We start from the raw sequence: 22555 nt of genomic DNA on the forward strand, positions 1-22555 counted from the left end.
CTCGTTCACCTGCACATCTACCAACATGATATATGCTAGCATTGCCCTCTGCCATGTACATTGGCCAAACCGGACAGTCTCCATGCAAAAGAATAAATGGACACAAATCAGATGTCAAGAATTATAACATTCAAAAACCAGTTGGAGAACACTTCAATCTCCCTGGTCACTCAATTACAGACCTAAAAGTCGCAATACTCCAACAAAAAACCTTCAAAAACAGACTCCAACAAGAAACTGCAGAACTGGAATTAATTTGCAAACTGGACACCATTAAATTAGGCTTGAATAAAGACTGGGAATGGATAGGTCATTACACAAAGTAAAAATGATTTCCCCATGCTAAATTCCCCCCTACTGTTACTCACACCGTCTTGTCAACTGTTTGAAATGGGCCATCCTGATTATGACTAGGAAAGTGTTTTTTTCTCCTGATAATAGCCCACCTTAATTGATTAGTCTCCTTAGAGCTGGTATGGCAACACCCATTTTTTCATGTTCTCTGTATGTATATACATCTTCCTACTGTATTTTGCACTCTGTGCATCTGATGAAGGGGGTTTTAGCCCACGAAAGCTTATGCCCAAATAAATGTGTTAGTCTCTAAGTTGCAACATGTAGTCCTCGGTCTTTTTTCTCCAACTAGTGTTTATCTAAGTCAAACTGGTCAGTTAGCTCATGGCATGGAGCGAACAAACAGGCGCAGCTCACTCATTGTCATCAATGGAAGCCGCAACCTCAGTGTTTTCCCTGGCTTCTGCTCTCAGACTCCGCATAATCCTGCCACTGTTCCTCTTCGCTGTTATCGTGATCCCTGTCCCCTCTTCAGCCTCTACCCCGACTGCGCTTCCCAATAGCCTGCCCCTTCCCGTCGCTGTTGGGAGCCGCCCAAGGAGCTGGCAGTGCCCCTCGCCGGGACTGCAGGAAGTTTCCTGCTGTAGGCAGAACAGACTCTGGAGTTCGTGGCTCCTCGCCGAGCAGCTGCTGGGGCTGAGAGAGCCCGGCGCTGGCGGCGATCCGGGCTGGGGAGCGTTCTCCTCCCCCGAGCTGGGCCTCCTGGCGCAGCGTCCCCGCCCCGGGGAGGAGCCGGGAGATCAGGGTGCCAGAGCCGCGCTGGCCCGCCCAGACCCCACACCTTGGCCGCTGCTGCGCTGGGTGCGGATCGCGTGGGAAGAGCAGAGGTGGGTCGGGCCGGGGCGCCCCACAGCCCGCGGGGCGTTGGGGGCAGACGGGCGGTAGGCTAGGTCTGCTGCCCCGGCGAGAGCGGAGTGCGGGCTGGGGCCGGCGCCGGGGGCACTGCTCCCAGCTGCATGCCGGCAGGGCAATGGACCCTTGCGCGGTGTCGGGCGGGGGCCGGCTTGCAGGGCCCTTCTCTCCCGGGGCTGGCCGCCATAGCTGCAGTTGGTTGTGGCTCCGTGTCGGTGCGCTAGGGCGCAGGAGGGGGTGAGAGCCACCCAGCCAGCCTCCCTTTCTGCTCCGCTCCTCTCCGCCTCCCGGAGCGCGGCGTTGGCTGGGCCTGAGCATCCCGCGAGCACGGGTCGCCTTATGTAACCTGGCTGTGTGAACGGCAGGCCCTGGGGGCTCCCGGAGCGCCGCGGTTCATTGTTTGCAGAAGTGGATCTCATCGAGCAGGATGTTTGCCTAGTAGAGGCTGGTGTTCTTGCGCTCAGATTCATAGTGATGGTTAAATTTGTGCTAATCTTCAGGTTGCACGGGATTTTCCATCAGCTTATTTGTACTTCAGACCTTTCGTGCACCAGGAGGGCTCAGCCTCTGCCAGCTGAAGCTTTGTTTTCCAGTGTCATAAAAGGAGTACTTGGCAGGTTGGACAGTTGGCATAGGTCACCCTCGGACTGAAACAACAAAATACTGCAGGGAGAGCAAACTGGGAGTTAGATAACTGATTATATTCTACAGAGGGTTCTCTAGCTCCTAAAAGAGAGATCTGGAATCCTATAAAATGCAATATAAAACAGTACACACATAGTCAGGTTAGCCTGCAACCCTGTTTTTACATTATGTCTATCAGTTCAATATTCCATATAGTTTCAAGCAAGAATAAGACCCCAAAAACTTGTTGCACAAGGACACAATCTCATTCACTGATTTGTAGAAACTTGACTCACACACACAAAATTTGATATATAAAGGGAAAATATTAGCTTTGACTGAATTAAACTTGTCCACACAACACATATTTGAGAGCTCTTAGTGACAGAGCAACATCAGAAAAAATGTGAACTCTGGGGTGGAAAAAGATTCAGAAGCATCCATAGGTAGAGGATTGTCTTTCTCCTTTTTTTTCAGGAGGAACGTGAATAAGCCTGGTACGTGAATTTAAAATAAATAATCTCAGACAAGGGGATATTTGCTTTTAAATTATATTTATTCCTTTACTTTAAACATTGTATTGTATTGTCTATAGATTTTCTTTATCAGTGACAGTATAAGAGATTTTAAAAAGATTGCTAGCAGAATTTTGGTTGTAAACTTTTAAGATTAGCTGTAGATCACTTTGTCTTTAGACTGTATTTACAAGACATGAAATTGTCAAATTTAAAAAAAAAAATCTGCCTGTGTTAATCCTAGCTAGCCATTGCATTCAATGTTTTTGTTTGTTTACAAAATAATATTTTGCTGAATAAAATATTGAGACATTTCTATTTTAGTGTTTGGGGTGAAAATATTGCATAGGTCAATTGCATTCATAGAGTCCTAGAATGTCAGGGTTGGAAGGGACCTCAGGAGGTCATCTAGTCCAACCCCCTGCTCAAAGCAGGACCAATCTCCAGACAGATTTTTGCCCCAGATCTCTAAATGACCCCCTCAAGGATTGAATTTACAACCCTGTGTTTAGCAAGCCAATGCTCAAACCACTGAGCTATCCCTCCAGTAACCTGTAATTTTACTGTGATACACCAAGTTTTTCTCTTGAAGATTTAGGTCTGATTGATAAAATTGCTTTTATTTTCTTAAAGAATGCAGTGGTTGTCTGCAGGATCTGTTACTGGATCCAAACCAAGTTATCAATTAATACAAATTTTATTTACTGTCATTTTTTTTAAAGTAAGGAAACTCTTGTTCTGAAATTTGTATATTAAAATATTCTGTTGCAACGCCACTCCGTTGGTCCGTTCACTACCGTGTTAATTAATAGATTAGAGAGACAAGGAGGGTGAGGTAATTTTTTTTATTGGGCCATCTTCTGTTGGTGAAAGAGGCAAGCTTACATAGAGCTCTTTGGGTCTAGGAGAGGTACTACATGTGGGCATGTCTACGCTACAGAATTAAGTTGACTTAAGTTAGGTTGATATACAGCTACTGCAGTAATTAAATTGGCTCTTTGTGTCCACGCTATGCTCTTTCTGTCAGTGGTGCGCATCCTCACCAGGAGTGCTTGTACCCATTTAAGTGGGGCACTAACAGCCGGAGCCCCAGAGCAGTGGGGCTCTGGGCGGTAACAAGCAATGTAAGTAACGCAGTGTCTACACACACCCTAATTACATCGACTTAAGCGCTACACTGCTCACAGAGATGGAGTTATTAAGTCAGTATAGTGGGTGAGTTACATCGGCGGAAGGGACGTTTTAGTGTAGATGCTTACACAGTTTGGTCGACGTAAGGCAGCTTACGTGTAGTTTAGACAAGGCCTCAGTGTCACATCTAACTACAAGGATGGAACAGAAAAGGAATTAACACGTGTTGCAAGAAATGATTCATGTGAAGTGTGCAATTAACATCTCTAGAGTCATAGGACAAAGGAGGGTTAGTGGGTTACAGGTAGTTGTACAGAGCCATAAATCCAATGTCTTAAGTTCATGGTTTTTGGTGTCTAGCTGAGTTATGAATACAAGTTCAGCTTTTGAAGGTGTTATGCAGGTTTCCTTTGAGGCTAAGGACTTGAGAGATCATGTATGGAGTGATTTTTCATAAAACAATGTTCACACTTGGGTGATAATGGTGTTTATATCTCATCATTTTTCTGTGTGAATTCATTTGAGAGCATAGTGACTGTCTCATTTCACTCACATGGTGGTTGTTGGAGCATTTAGTGTACTGAATGAGGTACGCCACTGACAAAATGGGAATTTTCTTAATGTTTTGTATGAATGTTGTGGTGCCTCAGTTTCCTTTGTGTGTTGCACAAGTATCTAGGTAGTGGGACAACGGTGTGTGATCATTGCAGAGGCCCCTAGAGAGCAGGTGTGACTGCACTCTAACTGCCTGGGCCCAGACAATGACCAGACAGTCTGTATCCTGGCAACTGATGGCTGGGGCTGATCCTCTGCAAGAAGCCAGCTGGCTGCAACGCATGGGAAAACAAAGAGAGAGGTGGAGGCCAGGTGACCAGTTTGCTGGGAAAGAGACAAAGGATGGAGGTGGGGCAACTGGGCATGACTGAGGCGCTGCTAGATGCTGATCAATCTCCTGGTTGGGACTCGGGACGGGAGGAGCCTAGGGGTCTGGGTCTCCCCAAGATGGACTTTGCTGAATCTTTCTGCTTTCTCTGCTAACAAGATCTGTTCTGCACTGTATTCCAGACAACTAATAAATTTTCTGGTTTACATGCATCCGAAGAAGTGAGGTTTTTACTCACGAAAGCTTATGCCCAAATAAATCTGTTAGTCTTTAAGGTGCCACCAGACTCCTTGTTGTTTTTGTAGATACAGACTAACACGGCTACCCCCTGATACTTGACTGCTGACTGTGGAAGTTGAGGGTGCATGGCCTCTTTGGAGGCATGTAAGGCTTCCCCAGGTCTCCTGTTCAGGTGGGCTCACTGTGGGGAGCTCACAGCATCAAGTCAGACCCAGAAGGCACTGAAGCCAAGGAGGCTTGCCCTAGTGAGAGTGTGCCCTGAGGCGTCGTCTCACTATAAGAGGATCCTGTCTGAACATCATTCAGAGTTAGGGTTGCCAGGTTTTCGACCAGAACGCCCGATCAAAAAGAGAGCTTGGCAGCTCCGGTCAGCACTGCTGACCGGGCCGTTAAAAGTCTGGTCGGCGGTACAGCAGGACTAAGGCAGGCTTCCTGCCTGCCCTGGCTCTGTGCACTCCCTGGAAGCGGCCGGCATGTGCGGCCCCTAGGCGCAAAAGCGATCAGGGAAGCTCCGTGTAGCACTGGCTCCACTGCTCCCATTGCTCGGGAACCGCAGCCAATTGGAGCTTCGGGAGTGGCGCCTGCAGGTATGGGTAGCACGCACTGTGCAGAGCCACCTGATCGCCCCTGTGTCTAGGAGTCGGACACGCTGGCCGCTTCCAGGAGCAGCCCAGAGCCAGGTCAGGCAGGGAGCCTGCCTTAGCCCCGCAATGCCACCCACCCGGAGCAGCCTGAGGTAAGTGCCACCCAGCCGCAATCTGTACCCCAATCCCCCTGCCCTAGGTCGGAACCCTCTCCCGCACCTTAATTTCCTCCCAGACCCCACTCCTGCACCCCAGCCCTGAGCCCCCTTCCAGAGCTTGCACCCTAATGCCCTTTGCCAACCTCCACCTGCACCCCTACCCCAGCCTCCTCCTGCACCCAGATTCCCTCCCAGAGCCCGCACCCCCTCCCTCACTCCAACCCCCTGCCCCAGCCCTGAGCCCCCTCCCCCACTCCAAACCCTTGGGTCCCAGCCCTGAGCCTCCTCCTGCACCCCAAACCCCTCATTGCCGGCCCCACCCCAGAACCCACATTCCCATCTAGAGCCTGCACTCCCTCCCACACCTCAACCCTCTGCCCCAGCCCTGAGCCCACTCCTGCACTCCAAACCCCTTGGCCCCAGCCTGGAGCCCAATCCTGCACCCCAAATGCCTCATCCCCAGTTCCACCCCACAGCCTGCACCCCCAGCCGGAACTGTCACCCCCAGCCCGGCGCCCCCTCCCACACCCTGAACCCCTCATTTCTGGCCCTACCCTGGAGTCCGCACCCCCAACTGGAGCCCTCACTTGCTCCCGCACTCCTGCCCCAGTGAAAGTGAGAGAGGGTGGGGGAGAGCGAGCGACGGAGGGAGGGGGGCTGGAGTGAGTGTGGGCGAGGCCTCAGAGAAGGGGCAGGGCAGTAGTGGGGCTTCAGGGCAGGGGGTGGGGCAAGTATGTTCGGTTTTGTGCAATTAGAAAGTTGGCAACACTATTCAGAGTGGTTTCAGAGCGCTGAACCTGTGCACCCATGGCAGTGTTGTGATAGGCATGTGTAGGACCCAGGAATGTTGAAAGGTGTGTTGTGTGGGGTATTGATCATTGTAGCAGTGGAGATATGTCTGGCGGTTTTGTATCTGTTCTGGCAGGATCTGGTGCCTCTTTGAGTTGGGGTGTCCTGCTCCGTGGGGAGCTTGCTTCTGATGATGAGCTTGGTGAAGTTGGGGGTTTGTTTGAAGGCCAGAAGAGGGAGTTCAGGAAAGATTTCTATCAGGATGTGATCCCCATTGAGTATGGATTGCAACTGTTTAATGATACCCTGTATGGGTTTCGCTGTGGGGTTGTAGATGAGAACTAGGGATGTGCAATGGAGGGAGTTCAGGCAGATTCTCTCAGGGTATTTGCGTGGTCTGTTTCATGGTGCGATCTACTTCTCTGGTGGAGTGCCATTATTTGATGAAGGAAGTTTTAAGTGTGTTAAAGTGTGTATTCTGGACTTCCTAAATTAATCTTTCTAAATGGCTGTGTATTTCAAGCCTTGTGTACAATTTTCAATAATTAAATGGAATCCTTGTTTTACAAATACCCAGAATATAAACACTGGAATTTAGAATCAACTTGAGAGCTTTGTCCCCTTCTAAAATCCCAAGAATCCTCTAGCTGAGGTGTATTTATCCTACTTAGGTTCTGTTTTCTGTGCTGTGTGGCTTGCTATGTGTCACTGTTATGAATGTGAGGGACGTGGTTTTATTGATAAGTACTTTATCAACATTTGCATTTATTCCTTTTCTGCAGATGGCTCAGTGTGTGACTAAGGTGGAATTGTCGATATCCTGTGAGAATCTCATTGACAAAGATGTTGGTTCAAAATCTGACCCTCTGTGTGTCTTACTTCAAAATGTGGGAGGTGATCAATGGGCAGAGGTAAAAAGTAGTCTATAATCTCCAGTTTTGCATTATCATACAGAAATATGTATTTTCAGAACATGACCTAACAGTAAATATTTGCACTTGTTATTCTTCCTAGTAATTGCGTAATTTGCTTAATTAAATGCTGCAAATATTTACAAATTAATATTTGGTTAAAAATTTTGTGACTTTGAAAGTTCATGTCTCTCAAGTGTGATAAAGTAAGAATCGTTTGCTTATTAACTTGGAGAAACAACAGGAATGTTTGTTTTTCTGTTAGGATGTGCCATGTGCTGCTGCTTTTCCCCTGTGAGGTGGGCAATCAGCACATAGTACAGCGTTTCTCTAATGCGGCCACCAGGGGCTTTTCTTGGGGCCACAGCCTCCTGGGTTGTGATGGGGGAGGGAAGAGGGAGCAGTGGCCCCTCCCCTTCAGTGCTCCTAGAAAGATGCACAGCCGTGATGTTGGTTGCTGGGGCTTCCAGCAGGAGTTGGGCCCTGCCCCCCTCTGGAGTCAGCTGGGGCACGATGCTGGAAGAACAAGCAGTCGGTGAGTTCCCCACCTTTCCAGGGGTGGTGGGGCTCAGGCTTTTAGCTTCAGCCCGGGGGGTGATGGAGAGGCAGGATCTGGCTTCAGGCTCCGGCCACGTGGCTTTGGGTTCCGTCCCCTGCGGGGCTTCAGGCTCCAACCCCCTGCTGCCAAACCACCATTCCCATTGTCCCTGGCCCCTGCTGCCTCCCCTAATCCCCCATCCAGGGCTTAATTTGACCCCAGACTTGTGGGGCTGAGTAAGTCTGCTGTGAAAAGTGATACTTGTATGTTTGTTAATATCACTTTTCACAGCAGACTTAGCAGCTTGCAATAAATAAATTACAGTGATATGGATATGCATATTTATTTGTTTTCCTAAAGCTAATTAAATATTTTAGGAAAAAATGTGAGCAAGAGTTGGTGACTGCACTTTGAGGCCACCAAATAATTTGTCCATAGTATGTCAGTGGCTTTTTTCCTCAGTTTCAGATTATCTCTAAGCCAAATTTAGTGGCCATTATAGGGAGAAAGAGTCCTGTGGCACCTTATAGACTAATAGACGTATTGGAGCATAAGCTTTTGTGGGTGAATACCCACTTCGTCAGATGTGTCATAAGGTCTATAAGGTGCCACAGGACTCTTTGTCACTTTTTACAGATCCAGACTAACATGGCTAGCCCTCTGATAATTGATTATATAGTTTCTTTATTAACATTCGGGGAGTACAAAGTTGCAGAGCTGTCAGCAGGCTCTGTGGCAGTGGCTAGATTTAGCAGCCTGGATCCTCAGATATGGTGCATATAAAGGCCAGTGAAGAAGTGTTTGGGGGTGAGGGATATAAAGAGTTTTGTGGCAAGTGTGGTTAATATGTTTATATATAGTGATCATCTCCATCTCTTTCTTTGCATAGTTGGATCGAACTGAAAAGATAAAGAACTGCCAGAAGCCTGAATTCTCCAAGAAGCTGCTCGTTGATTATTACTTTGAGAAAGTGCAGAAGCTGAAGTTTGGTGTATATGATATTGATAACAAGTCCTATGACTTAAATGATGATGATTACCTTGGAGGGGTTGAGTGTACACTGGGACAGGTACTTGCAGAAATTTCTTCTCTAATGTTCTGCAAAGTTGTGATATATGTAGGTTTAAATCTGAAAACAGGAGAAACTTAGGTGTCAGAAGCTTTGGCATACTTGAGGTGAAAGAATTTAATCCTTTCAACTGATCTTATATAGGCCATGTCTACATTATGGGTGCTATAGTGGCACAGCTACAGCAGTGTGGCTATGCTGCTGTAGCACAGTCGTGTAGACGTTTCCGAAAGTAACAAAAGGGGGTTTTCTGTTGCTGTAGGTAATCCACCTAGCAGCAGTAGGTAGATGACTACCTTCTGTCCACCTAGCTCCATCTACACCAGGCTTAGGTCAGCATAGCTAAGTCATTCCAGGGTGTGCGTTTTTCAGCCGTAGCTATGTCAACTTAATTTAAAGTAGGGCAGGCCTTAGAAAAAGAGTGTGTGCCACTAGCTTAAGTCTGAAGTGGCTTGGAGTTCTCTCAGCCATTGTATTTTAAAAGAGTACCCTCTGAAATACAGTATTTCTTTCATTCCATTTAGAATGGTACTGAGTGGATCTCTAACTCCTAGGGCTGGCTCTGCTGCAGTCACTATATTTAGGCTTGGTCTGTGCTTAAAAGTTAGGTTGACATAGCTGTGTTGGTCAGGGCTGTGATCAAGCTATGCCAGCCTAATCTCCAGCGTAGATGCAGCTATTTTGACAGGAATGCTCTCGTCAATGTAGCTGCTGTTGTTTGGGAAGGTGGTATTCCTACACTAGTCCCCTAAACTGTCTTCCATCCATGTAGACTGCGTCTACACTACAGGTTTATGCTGGCATTGCTATGCTGACATAGCTATGTCAGTATAGTCTTCCTAGTGTAGACATAGCTTTGGCATCTAAAGTACCTTTAGGATCTTTCACAGGGTCTGCAGCAGAGTTCTTTCTATTGATGTAGGATCTTTTGGCAAGCAGAGTGGATAAAAAATTATTTTAAAAAGTCCATTTTAATTTAAATTACATACATTTTCTTTCTAAAAATAAGCCTACTTAAAATTAAATATGAAATTATAACAATCTATATTAAGGCCTGACTTTACTATAATGTGTTAAAATTATTTTAATTTAAAAATTAATGTTCAAGAAGTACATGTTTGCTGCTGCAAAAGGCGTGCAGAGGAACTATTTCGCTAAAGGGTCCGAGTACTTATTCTCTCACCCGCAGTCCTGCTCACTTGTTGTGGTGGCAGTAAACGAGAGAGAGAGAGAGACAGGGACAACAGGGCCCAACTCCCAAGTCGAAAGACTCCAAAAAGATGGACCTCTTTGGCTGGAAGGTCTACTTGACCAGAGGGATCCTGCTTGCTCACCAGCAAGCAATCCTCATCAGATACAATTTTAATTCGTGGGAATCCATGATGAAATTCAAGGAGCTTGTGCCAGCAGATTCTAGAGCCGAGTTTGCAGCGATAGTGGATGAGGGCAAGGTGGTGGCACGGACCTCTTTACAGTCCTCACTGGATGCTGTGGACTTGGCCACGCGGACCATGTCCTCTGGTATAGCCATGAGAAGGAGCTCCTGGCTCCAGGCATCTGGTCTTCCTCCTGAAGTCCAACAAACTATTCAGGACCTGCCCTTTGATAGCATGGGCCTATTTGTGGAGCAAACATACTCCAGGCTTCACAGCCTAAAAGATTTGCGGGTGATGCTGAAATCGTTGCGCATGCATACCCCTGCCACCCAGCGGAAACATTTTAAGTCACAGCCCCTACAGCGTTTCTAACCCTCCGGCCCAGGCATGACTTCTCCAGGAAGCAGGATAGGAATGGCAGGTGCAAGCCTCCCCATCCTCCGCCGGGCCAAGGCTTGACAAGACCATCGTCAGGCTCTAAGCAAGCCTTTTGAAGGCACGCCTGGGGGCGACACACCAGCCTGCACACTGGATCCTTCTCCCCGTTTTCTCAACCATCTGTCCCACTTCTATTGTGCTTGGGCACAGATTCAGATAGCTGGGTCCTTTGCATGGTGGAAATGAGATATTCTCTCCAATTCTGCCCTTCCCCTCTCTCCCAGTCCCCTTCCCCATTCCTCTTCAGGGACCCTTCTCACAAGCATCTCATGCAGGAGATCCAAATGCTCCTCGCCACAGGAGCTAAGGGGCAAGGGATTCTGTTCCTATTATTTCCTAATCCCCAAAGCTAATGGGGGTCTCAGACCCATCCTTCACCTGCGAGGCCCCAACAGTTTAATGAGAAAGTTGAGGTTCTGCATGGTCTCTCTAAGCATGATTATTCCCTCTCTGGAAGAAAGAGACTGGTACACCGCCCTCAACCTCAAGCACGCGTATTTCCACATCTCTATAATTCCTGCCCACAGATGTTTCCTCAGGTTTGTGGTCAATCACAGTCATTACCAATTTACAGTCCTCCCCTTTGGCCTGTGAACGGCCTCACGAGTGTTCACCAAGTGCATGTCGGTCATAGCCACCCTCCTACACCGGAGGCAGGTGCAGGTTTACCCGTACCTCAACGACTGGCTGCTCAGGGGGCATTCCAGGGACGAAGTGGAGTGACAAGTCAGCTTCGTAAGTTCCACCTTCGACAGGTTGGGTTTGCTGCTCAACAAGCACAAATCAACCCTTAACCCAACTGTAGCGAGGTGACGACTCACCGGTGCGGCGCCTCCTGCTGGTCATCCAGGGAATTAGCTCTCCAGCTCCGGAGCGCCCTCTGCAGGCCGGCTGATTTCTTGCTTGTCGCTGGCCCTCATGTCCCTCCTGGACCCCTTGCCTTTGCCTTGGGGTGCTGCCGCCTGGCAGTGTTCCCACACTTTGGGTGTCCCCTCCCAGGGGAACCCCCAACTCTCTATATCCACCTTGCCTCAGTGGCTACTGCCAGTCACCACCTAACCTCCGCTCACTGGGGCAGACTGCAGTCTGTAATCCACTCATCATTGGCAAGGGGGGTTTGGACCTGCTGCCTTTGCCTACCCTGGTCTGCACCTCTGCAACCCCAGTACTCTTCCTGGCTTTTACCAAGGCCTGCAGCCCGGGGGTTTTCCAGCCTGGAGCTCCCCAGCTCCTCTGGCCTTTCCCCAGCCCTGCTCCACTCTAGGTACCCTGCTGTGCTCCCAAGCAGCCAGGCCCAACTCAATCCACAGCTAGAGAGAGAGACTGTGTGCGAGCTCCTGGCTCACAGCCCTTTTATAGGGCTAGCTGTGGCCTGATTGGGGCGTGGCCTCAGCTGTGGCTGTTTCCCCAATCAGCCTAGCCATTCCTCCCTGCCCCGGCCCTCTCCAAGGGCTGGCTCTTAACCCCTTCTTAGCTGGAGCAGGGTGACCGTCCCGCTACACTGACACACAGAATAGATTTTATCGGAGCAGTGTTGGACTCAGGCCAGGCTAGGCCATCCCTGCCAGAGGCTCGCTTTTGGTGAATGACAGACATCATACAAAGCCTCAGGCGGTACCCTACTACCACAACAAGGGGTTGCTTGAGGCTTCTTGGCCACATGGAAGCATGTACGTATGTGGTACAGCACGTGAGACTCAGGCCTCTCCAAGCTTGGCTGGCATCCACCTACTGTCCGGGGCGCAACAGCCTGGACAAGGGGGTCACCCGCCTGGTGCTGATTCTCGAATCCGTCCACTGGTGGCTCAACCCACAGGAGGTGTGCAAGGGAGTCCCCTTCAACAAACCTCAGACCTTTCTGTCCCTCTTGACAGATGCATCAGCGCTGGGATGGGGTGCTGACCTGGGAGAACTCCAGACCCAAGGTCTCTGGTTGCAGGACGAGCTTTCACTCCACATCAATGTCAAGGAGTTGAGAGTGGTCCGACTGGCGTGTCAAGCCTTCCAGGCCCAATTGCAAGGGAAGTGTGTGGGGATCATGACAGACAACACAATTGCTATGTTTTGCATAAACAGGCAGGGTGCTCGTTCTTCTCCCCTATGTCGGGAAGCCCTTAAGCTGTGGGATTTCTGCATAGCCCACTCCATTCACCTGGAAGCACTTTACCTCCCAGTTTCTCAGAATGAGTTGGCGGATTACCTCAGCAGGTCCTTCCACAATCACAAGTGGTCTATCCGCCCGGATGTGGTGCACAACGTTTTCCAAAGGTGGGGAGTTCTCCAAATCGACCTGCTCACCACGAAGAGCAACAGAAAGGGCCCCTGATTCTGTTCCTTCTGGAATCTCAGCCTGGGCTTTCTAGGGGATGCATTTCTCCTTCCTTGGACAGACCATCTGTTGTACATGTTCCCACCGGTTCTGCTCATCCCCAGTGTTCAGCGCAAGATCTGCAGGGACAAGGCGGTGGTCATACTGGTAGCACTGGCTTGGCCTAGCCAGCGCTGGTACACCATGCTCCTGGAGCTGTCAGTGGACACCCCAATCACATTGCCCCTGGTCCCGGACCTGATCACCCAAGACCACAGTCGTCTTCATCATCCCAACCTCGAGTCTCTGCACCTCACTGCTTGGAAGCTTCATGGCTAAACCCAATGGAGCTCATGTGCTCTGAGCCAGTTAGAGAGGTCCTTTTAGGAAGCAGGAAACCCTCCACCAGAGCTACCTACCTGGCCGATTGGAAAAGGTTTGCAATCTGGGGTTCTAAGGTCGCGCTCCTCCGATGCAGGCTCCCATACCGCTTATCCTAGACTACCTACTGCATTTAAAACAGCAGGGCCTCTTGGAATCATCTCTGGCAGCCATCTTCGCCTTCCACCCAGGAATGGCAAGCTGTTCTGTCTTCACCAACACAATGGTCAGTCCCAAAAGATCTGGACAAGCTATACCCGCAGATTAAGCAACCTATCCCAGCATGGGATCTCAACCTGGTCCTTTCCAGACTAATGGGGCCCCCATTTGAACCCCTGGCGACTTGTTCACTGCTCTACCTGTCATGGAAGATGACATTCCTAGTTGCCATTACGTCAGCAAGGAGAGTGTCGGAGCTTAAAGCCCTAACCTCTGACCCTCCTTACACTATTTTCTATAAGGACAAGGTGCAGCGTAGGTCTCACCCAGCCTTTCTCCCAAAGGTTGTGTCCCAATTCCACTCCAATCAGGACATTTTTCTACCTATCTTTTACCCAAAGCCTCACGTGGATAGTCTAGAAGAAAGGCTACACTCCCTGGACATTCGAGCGCTGGCCTTTTACATTGAATGTACAAAGCCGTTCCATAAGTCAAACCAACTGTTTGTGGCAATTGCAGACTGGATGAAGGGCCTTTCGGTCTCATCACAGAGGATTTCATCATGGATCATGTCTTGTATCCAGGCATGATATGAAATGGCAAAAGTACCAGCCCCTGAACTAACGGCACGTTACAGAAGAACGCAGGCCTCCTCGGCAGCATTCCTGGCCCAGGTCCCGATCCAGGAGATAAGCAGGGTGGCATCGTGGTCCTCGGCTCACACTTTCACCTCTCATTACACTGTTACCCAGAGACGATGCAGCATTTGGCAGAGCGGTGCTCCAGTCAGCAATTCCATGAACTCCGATCCCACCTTCTGGCAAGGGCTTGGGAGTCACCTAATTGGAATCAACATGAGCAAACTCTTGAAGAAGAAAAAATGGTTACCTACCTTTCATAACTGTTGTTCTTCGAGATGTGTTGCTCATGTCCATTACAAACCCATCCGTCTCCCCTCTGTCGGAGTATCCAGCAAGAAGGGACTGAAGAGGCAGCAGATGGGCAGGGACCTATATTCACCGCTATGAAGGCGCCACTCCAGGGGGCCCCACAGCTGACCTGACGGGTGCTGCTAGGGGAAAAACCTTCCGATGACTGTGCATGTGGCGCGCACACACCTAATTGGAATGGACGTGAGCAACACATCTCGAAGAACAACAGTTATGAGAAGGTGAGTAACTGTTTTTTCGATTTACTAAGTATATTTCGTTTGCTTCATAAATCAGTTAGTTTTAAGTGCAAAACGTGTTTTGATAAACTTCCTTTTTTCTTATGTATCCAGCACATTTAAGGTAGTTTTATTTGACTAATAATTTCAAAATGCTGTTTTTTCACATTTTAATTGAATTCCAATTTCTGTCCAAATACAGCTTGACACAAAACGCAAGTAAAAAATTAATCATCTACTAAATAAGAAATGTGTTGTTCACCAATTTCTAACATGATATAAATATATTAAAATTAAGAATCTGAATAAATGTGTCTAGATATACTGTATCCCCCTGATTAGCAAAAATAATTACCATCAGATTTGGCGGGAAGGCTATGTGTAGTTCTGTATCAGCATGTTTTAATGGTACCAACCAATGAGAATCAGCCTTTTTTTAGGAAAATAACTACAAAGCACAAACGCAAAACAAGATTAAAATTGATTATTTAAATCATGATTAGAATCCGTGATTTAAATCGCTTAGATTTTAATCAATCTACCCTGCCTGCAACAGAGACACAGCAGTTCTGGTGCCTTTCTGACGCTCCCTCTACAATGTGACATCCTGGTTGGCCAACTCTCCCTAAAGCCAAGTGGAAGAGCTGTTCTGAAACATTAGTATCAGTTGTTTGTAACTTGCTCAGGTGTGTTCTTTGATATTGAAACTTCCCAGCCCAAAGCTGGTTTCTTTTAAAGAGTTTGAGCAAAATGTGTTCAGCTTTTCTTTATATTCAAACAAGAAATTATTATTTTTTTGGCAGGGTTTGTGATAGCGTCTGTCTGTAACATGATAACTTTTGAACGCTGACTGTGATCTGTTCAAAATTTCAGGGAATGTTGTAGGTTTCAGTGGGCAGAACCTGATTGATTTGGGGGGGGGGGAAATAGAAGGGGGAAAATGGGGATCACATGGAGCCTCTGGCATCTGTTTAGCAGAGCCACACCTTCAACTGGTTAGCATCTTCCAGCATAACAATACCTCTATCTCAGCTCCGTTCATCCTCCCAATAGAGTACAGCATGTTGCCATCTTGAATGACTTTTCTTTCTGCCTACAAGATGAGAAGAAATAAGGCGGGGAAGGGGAGCCCACAGGGCATCTGGCAGAGAAGATCTTGGAATGAGGGTTTCGCACGTAGTCCTTGGTATGGGGAAAACATAGAGCCACTGCCAATGGAGGGAAATGGGGGATGCACAGAGCCTGGTGTGCATGGAGAGGAGCAGTTACAGGGAGTCCCTGGATTAGAGGGCGGATGGGAGAGTGGCACACTAGGAGCTTGTGGGGAGAATGGAGGGATTTAAGAACTTCTAGATGTGTGCAGTGAGCCCACCCTATAGAACTTGCAAAGTGTGCGAACCCCTAGTTTATATTTAAATAACTTGAATGGGCACAGTTTAAAAAATGAAGCTTATTGTGAGGTTAGCCCTCAATGAAGAGTCTCTCTTTCTTAGGGCTGGTCTACGCTGCAAAGTTATAGTGGTATAGCTACGTCTCTCAGGCATGAAAAATAGACACTCCTGAGATAGTTAAATCAACCTAATACCCAGAATAGACAGTTCTACCGCCTCTTGGGGAGGTGGATTTCCTACAGCGACAGAAGAACCCCTCTCATCACTGCAGTGTCTATATTGAAGCACTTCAGTAGCGCAGCTAAGGTGTTTTAAGGTTAGACATAGCCTGAGATGCTTAGTTATGTATTTGCATATGTACAGTACGTGAGTTTCAATGCACATTTTAATTGCGATAATGGTCTTCACTCTCTCTGCTGGCAGAGAAGAGTTTACATTTAGTGTCTTGTTTAAAGATGACCAATCATGGAAGGGGGTACGTTGAAAGCTGGGCTTTTGCCTAAAGAAAGTTTTAAAGTTATTATAGTACAGTCTTCTGCATTTTTTTTAAATTAGAAATTCATGTTCTGTCTGACTGGAAAACTAGTGAAATGATTACATCTGAAGAGGAGATGAGATTTTAAGTCAGACTGTGAAAAACTATTTTTAAATTTTTTTTTAACACCTATTTAGCTTCGGTGATTACCACTTTGAAGAGAGGAGATCTTTAATTAAAAATCCAAACACTCCTGCTCTTTCCATTAAAGTGTGAGCGCTAACAGTGTACATGTTCTGTGACCCCCAACATGTCCTCTAGCAAAACCAGGGGAGAAGATACTCCTAATTTTTTCTTAGGTACAGAACAAGCAGAAAAAAATCTTAAAACCCCAAACAAACAACTCCTTTCAGGCTTTCTTTGTTATAATAAAGCAAAAATAAAGGTCACAAGTCCAATATTTTTAGTAGGGCTGTCAAGCGATTAAAAAAATGAATCGCGATTAATTGCGCTGTTAAATAAATGGTATTCAATATTTTAAAAATATTTTTGGATGTTTTTTACATTTTCAAATATATTGGTTTCAATTACAGCACAGAATACAGTGTACAGTGCTCACTTTATATTTATTTTTTATTACAGATATTTGTAAAAAAACAAAAGAAATAGTATTTTTCAATTCACCTAACACAAGTACTGTAGTGCAATCTCTTTATCATGAAAGTTAAACTTACAAATGTAGAATTATATACAAAAAATAAAACAATGTAAAATTTTAGAGCCTACACGTCCACTCAGTCCTACTTCAGCCAATCACTCAGACAAACAAGTTTGGTTACAATTTGCAGGAGATAATGCTGCCTGCTTCTTGTTTACAATGTCACCTGAAAGTGAGAACAGGCTTTCCCATGGCACTGTTGTACCTGACGTCACAAGATATTACGTGCCAGATGTGCTAAATATTCATATGTCCCTTTATGCTTCAACCACCATTCCAGTGGACATGCATCCATGCTGATGACGGGTTCTGCTCGGTAACAATCCAAAGCAGAGTGGACTGACGCATGTTCATTTTCATCATCTGAGTCAGATACCACCAGCAGTGGGTTGATTTTCTTTTTGGGGTTCAGGTTCTGTAATTTCCACATCCGAGTGTTGCTCTTTTAAGACTTCTGAAAGCATGCTCCACACCCTGTCCCGCTCAGATTTTGGACAGTGCTTCAGATTCTAAAAACTTGAGTCGAGTGCTGTAGCTGTATTTAGAAATCTCACATTGGTACCTTCTTTGCGTTTTGTCAAATCTGCTGTGAAAGTATTCTTAAAATAAACATGTGCTGGGTCATCATCCGAGACTGCTGTAATATTAAAATATATGGCAGAATGCAGGTAAAACAGAGTAGGGGACATAGAATTCTCTCCCAAGGAGTTCAGTCACAAATTTTAATTAACACATTTTTTTAACAAGTGCCATCAGCATGGAAGCATGTCCTCTGGAATGGTGGCTGAAGCATGAAAAGGCATACGAATGTTTAGCATATCTGGCATGTAAATTACCTTGCAACACTGGCTCCAAAAGTGCCATGCAAATGCCTGTTCTCACTTTCAGGTGACATTGTAAATAAGAAGTAGGCAGCAGTTTCTCCCGTAGCTTGTTTGTCTTAGCGACTGGTTGAACAAAAAGTAAGACTTAGTGGACTTGTAGGCTCTAAAGTTTTACATTGTTTTGTTTTTGAGTGCAGTTATTTAACAAAAAAAATCTACATTTGTATGTTACACTTTCACAATAAAGAGATTGCACTACAGTTCTTGTATGAGGTGAATTGAAAACTATAATGTATTTTATCATTTTTACAGTACAAATATTTGTAATAAAAATAATATAAAGTGAGCATTGTACATGTTGTATTCTGTCTTGTAATAGAAATCAATATATTTGAAAATGTAGAAAGACATGCAAAAATATTTAATAAATTTCAATTGGTATTCTATTGTTTAACGGTGTGATTAAAACTGCGATTAATCTTGATTGATTTTTTTTTTTAGTTAATTGTGTGAGTTAGAATCATAGAATATCAGGGTTAGAAGGGACCTCAGGAGGTCATCTAGTCCAATCCCCTGCTTAAAGTAGGACCAATCCCCAACTAAATCCCCAAATCGCCCCCTCAAGGATTGAATTTACAACCCTGGATTTAGCAGGCCAATGCTCAGACCACTGAGCTATCCCTCCCCCCTGTGATTAACCAACAGCCCTAATTTTTAGATATCCTTTGCAGGCCCCTTTTAAATCAATGGGAGAAACAATGTTTTCCATCCTGATTAATTTCATTTCTGATGATTGCACAAGAATGTGTCCTGGAAAACAGATATCTGGAACAAAAATTCTTAAAACTTCCAAGTTCAGGAAATAGAGATGGCTTATTATAAATTGCTCAAAATGGAGAGAGCATCAAACATCATGGAATATGATCTAACAAATGAGTATGGGGTAATTGGAGAACTCTAGCAGGGCTACTTCTGTGTTTAGTTGCCTTTGTGTGAAAAGGGAAGGTGATTGCAGCAGAGATTGAATGAGTATTGGAGACCCCCTCTACTCCTCCATTTCTGGAGCAGAGGGTTGGATGTTTAACCCAGGGGTAGCAAAGTGGGGTTCAAATATATTAAAACAGGACCTGGCTTGTTGAATGGCCTCTTTCTATTTTTAGAATTTCTTGGATCCTTATAGTAAAATATCATTGTCTCAAGGTGTCATTGGGAGGCAAAAATTAGAGGTGAAAGGAATGCAAGGATTAGATTTCAGGGGATGTCAATGGATGTCAGAGCTGGAATACTGTAGCCTCAGAATGTATAGCTTTAGGATAAATAAAATTTGCAAAAAAGCCTTAGTGATTTAGGAGCATAAGTCCCACTGACTTTCGGTGATGCTTAGGCTCCTAAGGGTATAGGTTACTTTTGAAAATGGAACTTAGGGACTTAGCACTTAGGTGATTTTGGGAAATTTACTCTTGAAGAGTTACCATGTTTTCTAGGTCTAACTCCATAATTATGTATGCCTTCATTTGGCTTTAGATTGTTTCCAGTAAAACACTCACTCGGCCTTTGGAGTTGAAGAAAGGAAAGCCAGCAGGAAAAGGCACCATTACGGTAACTGTGCTTTGTGTATATCCCTAAAAGAATGAATGAACTTGTCACTTTATGTAGAGTTAAATTTCGTTGGTTAAATTAATTAGCTTTGGGTAATTTAATTTCAAAGTTTGTCTGCTTTTTGGCAGTGTTAAATTGTGTTACTTGATGTGTGTGTGTGCGCACGTGCGTGCAAGAAAACATATTTACAACCAGAAGCAAAGTCCCTTTCATGTGCCTCAGTGTCTGCTAAGCTCCATTGGAAATTAATTTGTTTTTAAATTCTTGTCACACAGATTTCAGCAGAAGAGATTAAAGACACAAGAGTTGTCAGTCTAGAGATTGAAGCACAGAACTTGGACAAAAAGGTAATTGACTCTTACAGAGTTACACATGTTTTTGTAGCTATAATCAGGAATTGCTATGAGATGGAATTCAGTTCTACTCTGTGTGTGTGTGTGTGTGTGTGTGTGTGTGTGTGTGTGTGCGTGCGTGTGTGTGCATGTGTGTGTGTGTGTGTGTTTGTGTTCACTCTCTTTTTTTTTTTTAATTGGGAGAATAGTGTAGAAGAGGAAGTACTCACATTTAGAAATGCTTGAACAGGAAACATGCTGTTTATGTTCTGAATGTGATGTCACATAGAAAGTAATAAAACCACACTTTTTGGGATTGGCCTTGCCTTTCATTCAAGCTGATTTCATTGAGATGTGTCTTTGATAGTGGGCAGTTTATCTGAAAAAACATCCTTGAGGTAGAATTGAAAGTTGATTTAGGCTAAATATTAAATGTATTGGATAACAACTGGAGAACTTCCAAAGGTTCAGAGTTTAGTTTTGAATCCTTATCTGCAGCTTCTCCCAATTATCCAGACTTTGGAGTCCTCCCCAGCATGCCCTAATGCCCAACATCATGCAAAAAAATGATACATCTTCTTCCTTCTAATGTTTCCAGACTGCTCTTTTCATGCTGTGTTGGGGTGAGTCTGACTGATCCTTTGGAATGTTGGTGTACTTTTCTTCTGTGTTGTAGGACAGTCCTGGACTGTCCATGTCCCATCATTAACACTGGATGAGAAATAACACAATCTAAATATGGAAAATGTGTGTTCAGTGTTAACAAAGACATATTGAAGACCACACAAGATATGGAAAGTTTTAAAGTAAATGTATTTTATTCCATTTATTATTCCAAGAAAATTATTGTGGAACCACCTGATTTATTACAACATTATATATTTAGTGTTACATTCTAAATAGAGCTGAAAATGGATCAAAATGTTTAGTTTTTCTCTAAAAGTGGTGGGCTATTGGTGTGAACTTCACAATATGAACTTTTATTTAGAGCTGTCAAAATGGCAGAATGTGGGAAAAACAGAACAGGAGACATACAATTCTCTCCCAAGGAGTTCAGTCAAATTTAATTAATACTTTTTTTTTTTTAACGTGCATCATCACCATCGAAGCATGTCCTCTGGAATGGTGACAGAAGCATGAAGAGGCATACGAATGTTTAGCACAGGTGTAGGCAACCTATGGCTGATTTTCAGTGGCCCTCATACTGCCCGCATCCTGGCCACCGGTCCGGGGGGCTTTGCATTTTAATTTAATTTTAAATGAAGCTTCTTAAACATTTTAAAAACCTTATTTACTTTACATACAACAACAGTTTAGTTATAGATTATAGAAAGAGACCTTCTAAAAACATTAAAATGTATTACCATAACACAAAACCTTACATTAGAGTGAATAAATGAAGACTCGGCACACCACTTCTGAAAGGTTGCCGAACCCTGGTTTAGCATATCTGGCACGTAAATACCTTGCAACACCTGCTCCAAAAGTGCCATGCAAATGCCTGTTCTCACTTTCAGGTGACATTGTAAATAAGAAGCAGGCAGTAGTATCTCCTGTAAATGTAAACAAACTTGTTTGTCTTAGCAATTGGCTGAACAAGAAGTAGGACTGAGTGGACTTGTAGGCGCTAAAGTTTTATATTTTTTTTGTTTTTGACTGCAGTTATGTAACAAAAGAAATCTACATTTGTAAATTACACTTTCGCGATAAAGAGATTGCATTACAGTACTTGTATGAAGTGAATTGAAGATACTATTTCTTTTGTTTATCATTTTTAAGTGAAAATACTTGTAGTCAAAAATAATATAAAGTGAGCACTGTACACTTTGTAATAGTTGTTTCAATAATATTTGAAAATGTAGAAAAACATCCAAAAATATTTAATACATTTTAATTGGTATTCTACTGCTTAACAGTGTGATTAATTACGATTAATTTTTTTATCTTGATTAATTTTTTTGAATTAATCATGTGAGAGTTAACTGCAATTAATCGACAGCCCTACATTTATTCCCTTAGAATTTTCTGTGTCACTTTTTGGAGTTTTTTAATCCATTTTTATTAGGAAATCTCTTCAAATTGGGCTCTGGCTGAAATTTGTCCTTGACAGGGCAACTTTTTATTATAGACAGATATCTTTTAAAAACATGGTATTTTCTCTCAAAATGTGGTATGTGGGTGTAAACTGAGTAGATCTGGTGCAATGTGTAGCTGCATCTTCGAGTGATGGTCCCTATTGTATTCCACTGCGGGTTACACATGAGCACCATGCGCCCGGAGTTGGAAAATTTGAAAGTAGTGTCCATTGGTCCACGTATGCATCCTGGCTTGCCACGGGGCGAACCGACCATTTCTCCAGTTCCTTCTGACCGACGCATGGTCCAGTTTGAAACTTTTAAGTGTCCTCATCTCTGACGCACCTTTAAACACATCATTGTACATAGTTTTATAGTAGTTTTATCAGTTGTACTGTAGTTTTTATCATAGTTTGTAGTATTTAGTATACACAGATCTCAGGTTTGTTTTTCTGCCTCCCTCCCGTCCCTTCTCTGTATGGGTACCGGACTATGCCCAGGACCCTGGGCTTCAAACTCTGTGCCTCCTGCCCATGATCCTGCCTCTACTGTTTGGGGGAAGTTCATGTCACGTCTAGGTGCAGTATCTGCCAATCCTTCCCCAGCTGTACTCGAGAAGGCCAGGCTCTCCGTCTCATGGAATTCGCCTCACTGACACCCAGG

General features: G+C 45.1%; 1 protein-coding gene across 6 annotated transcripts in view; it reads left to right on the plus strand.

Moving 5' to 3' along the window:
- Window positions 1–22555, plus strand: part of CPNE1 (copine 1) — an 89327-nt gene that overhangs the window by 42015 nt on the left and 24757 nt on the right. For 5 of the 6 annotated variants that reach the window (XM_034786958.1, XM_034786953.1, XM_034786957.1 and 2 more), the window contains 4 exons: window positions 6913–7041; window positions 8469–8648; window positions 19411–19485; window positions 19761–19832. In XM_034786958.1, the coding sequence (XP_034642849.1) occupies window positions 6913–7041; window positions 8469–8648; window positions 19411–19485; window positions 19761–19832 (456 nt within the window). Of the gene's footprint in view, window positions 1–1036; window positions 1182–6912; window positions 7042–8468; window positions 8649–19410; window positions 19486–19760; window positions 19833–22555 lie in introns of those variants that run through there. The other variant, XM_034786955.1, reaches the window with a different exon arrangement.

The sequence above is a fragment of the Trachemys scripta genome, chromosome 12 (assembly GCF_013100865.1).
Source record: "Trachemys scripta elegans isolate TJP31775 chromosome 12, CAS_Tse_1.0, whole genome shotgun sequence".
NCBI lineage: Eukaryota > Metazoa > Chordata > Testudines > Emydidae > Trachemys > Trachemys scripta.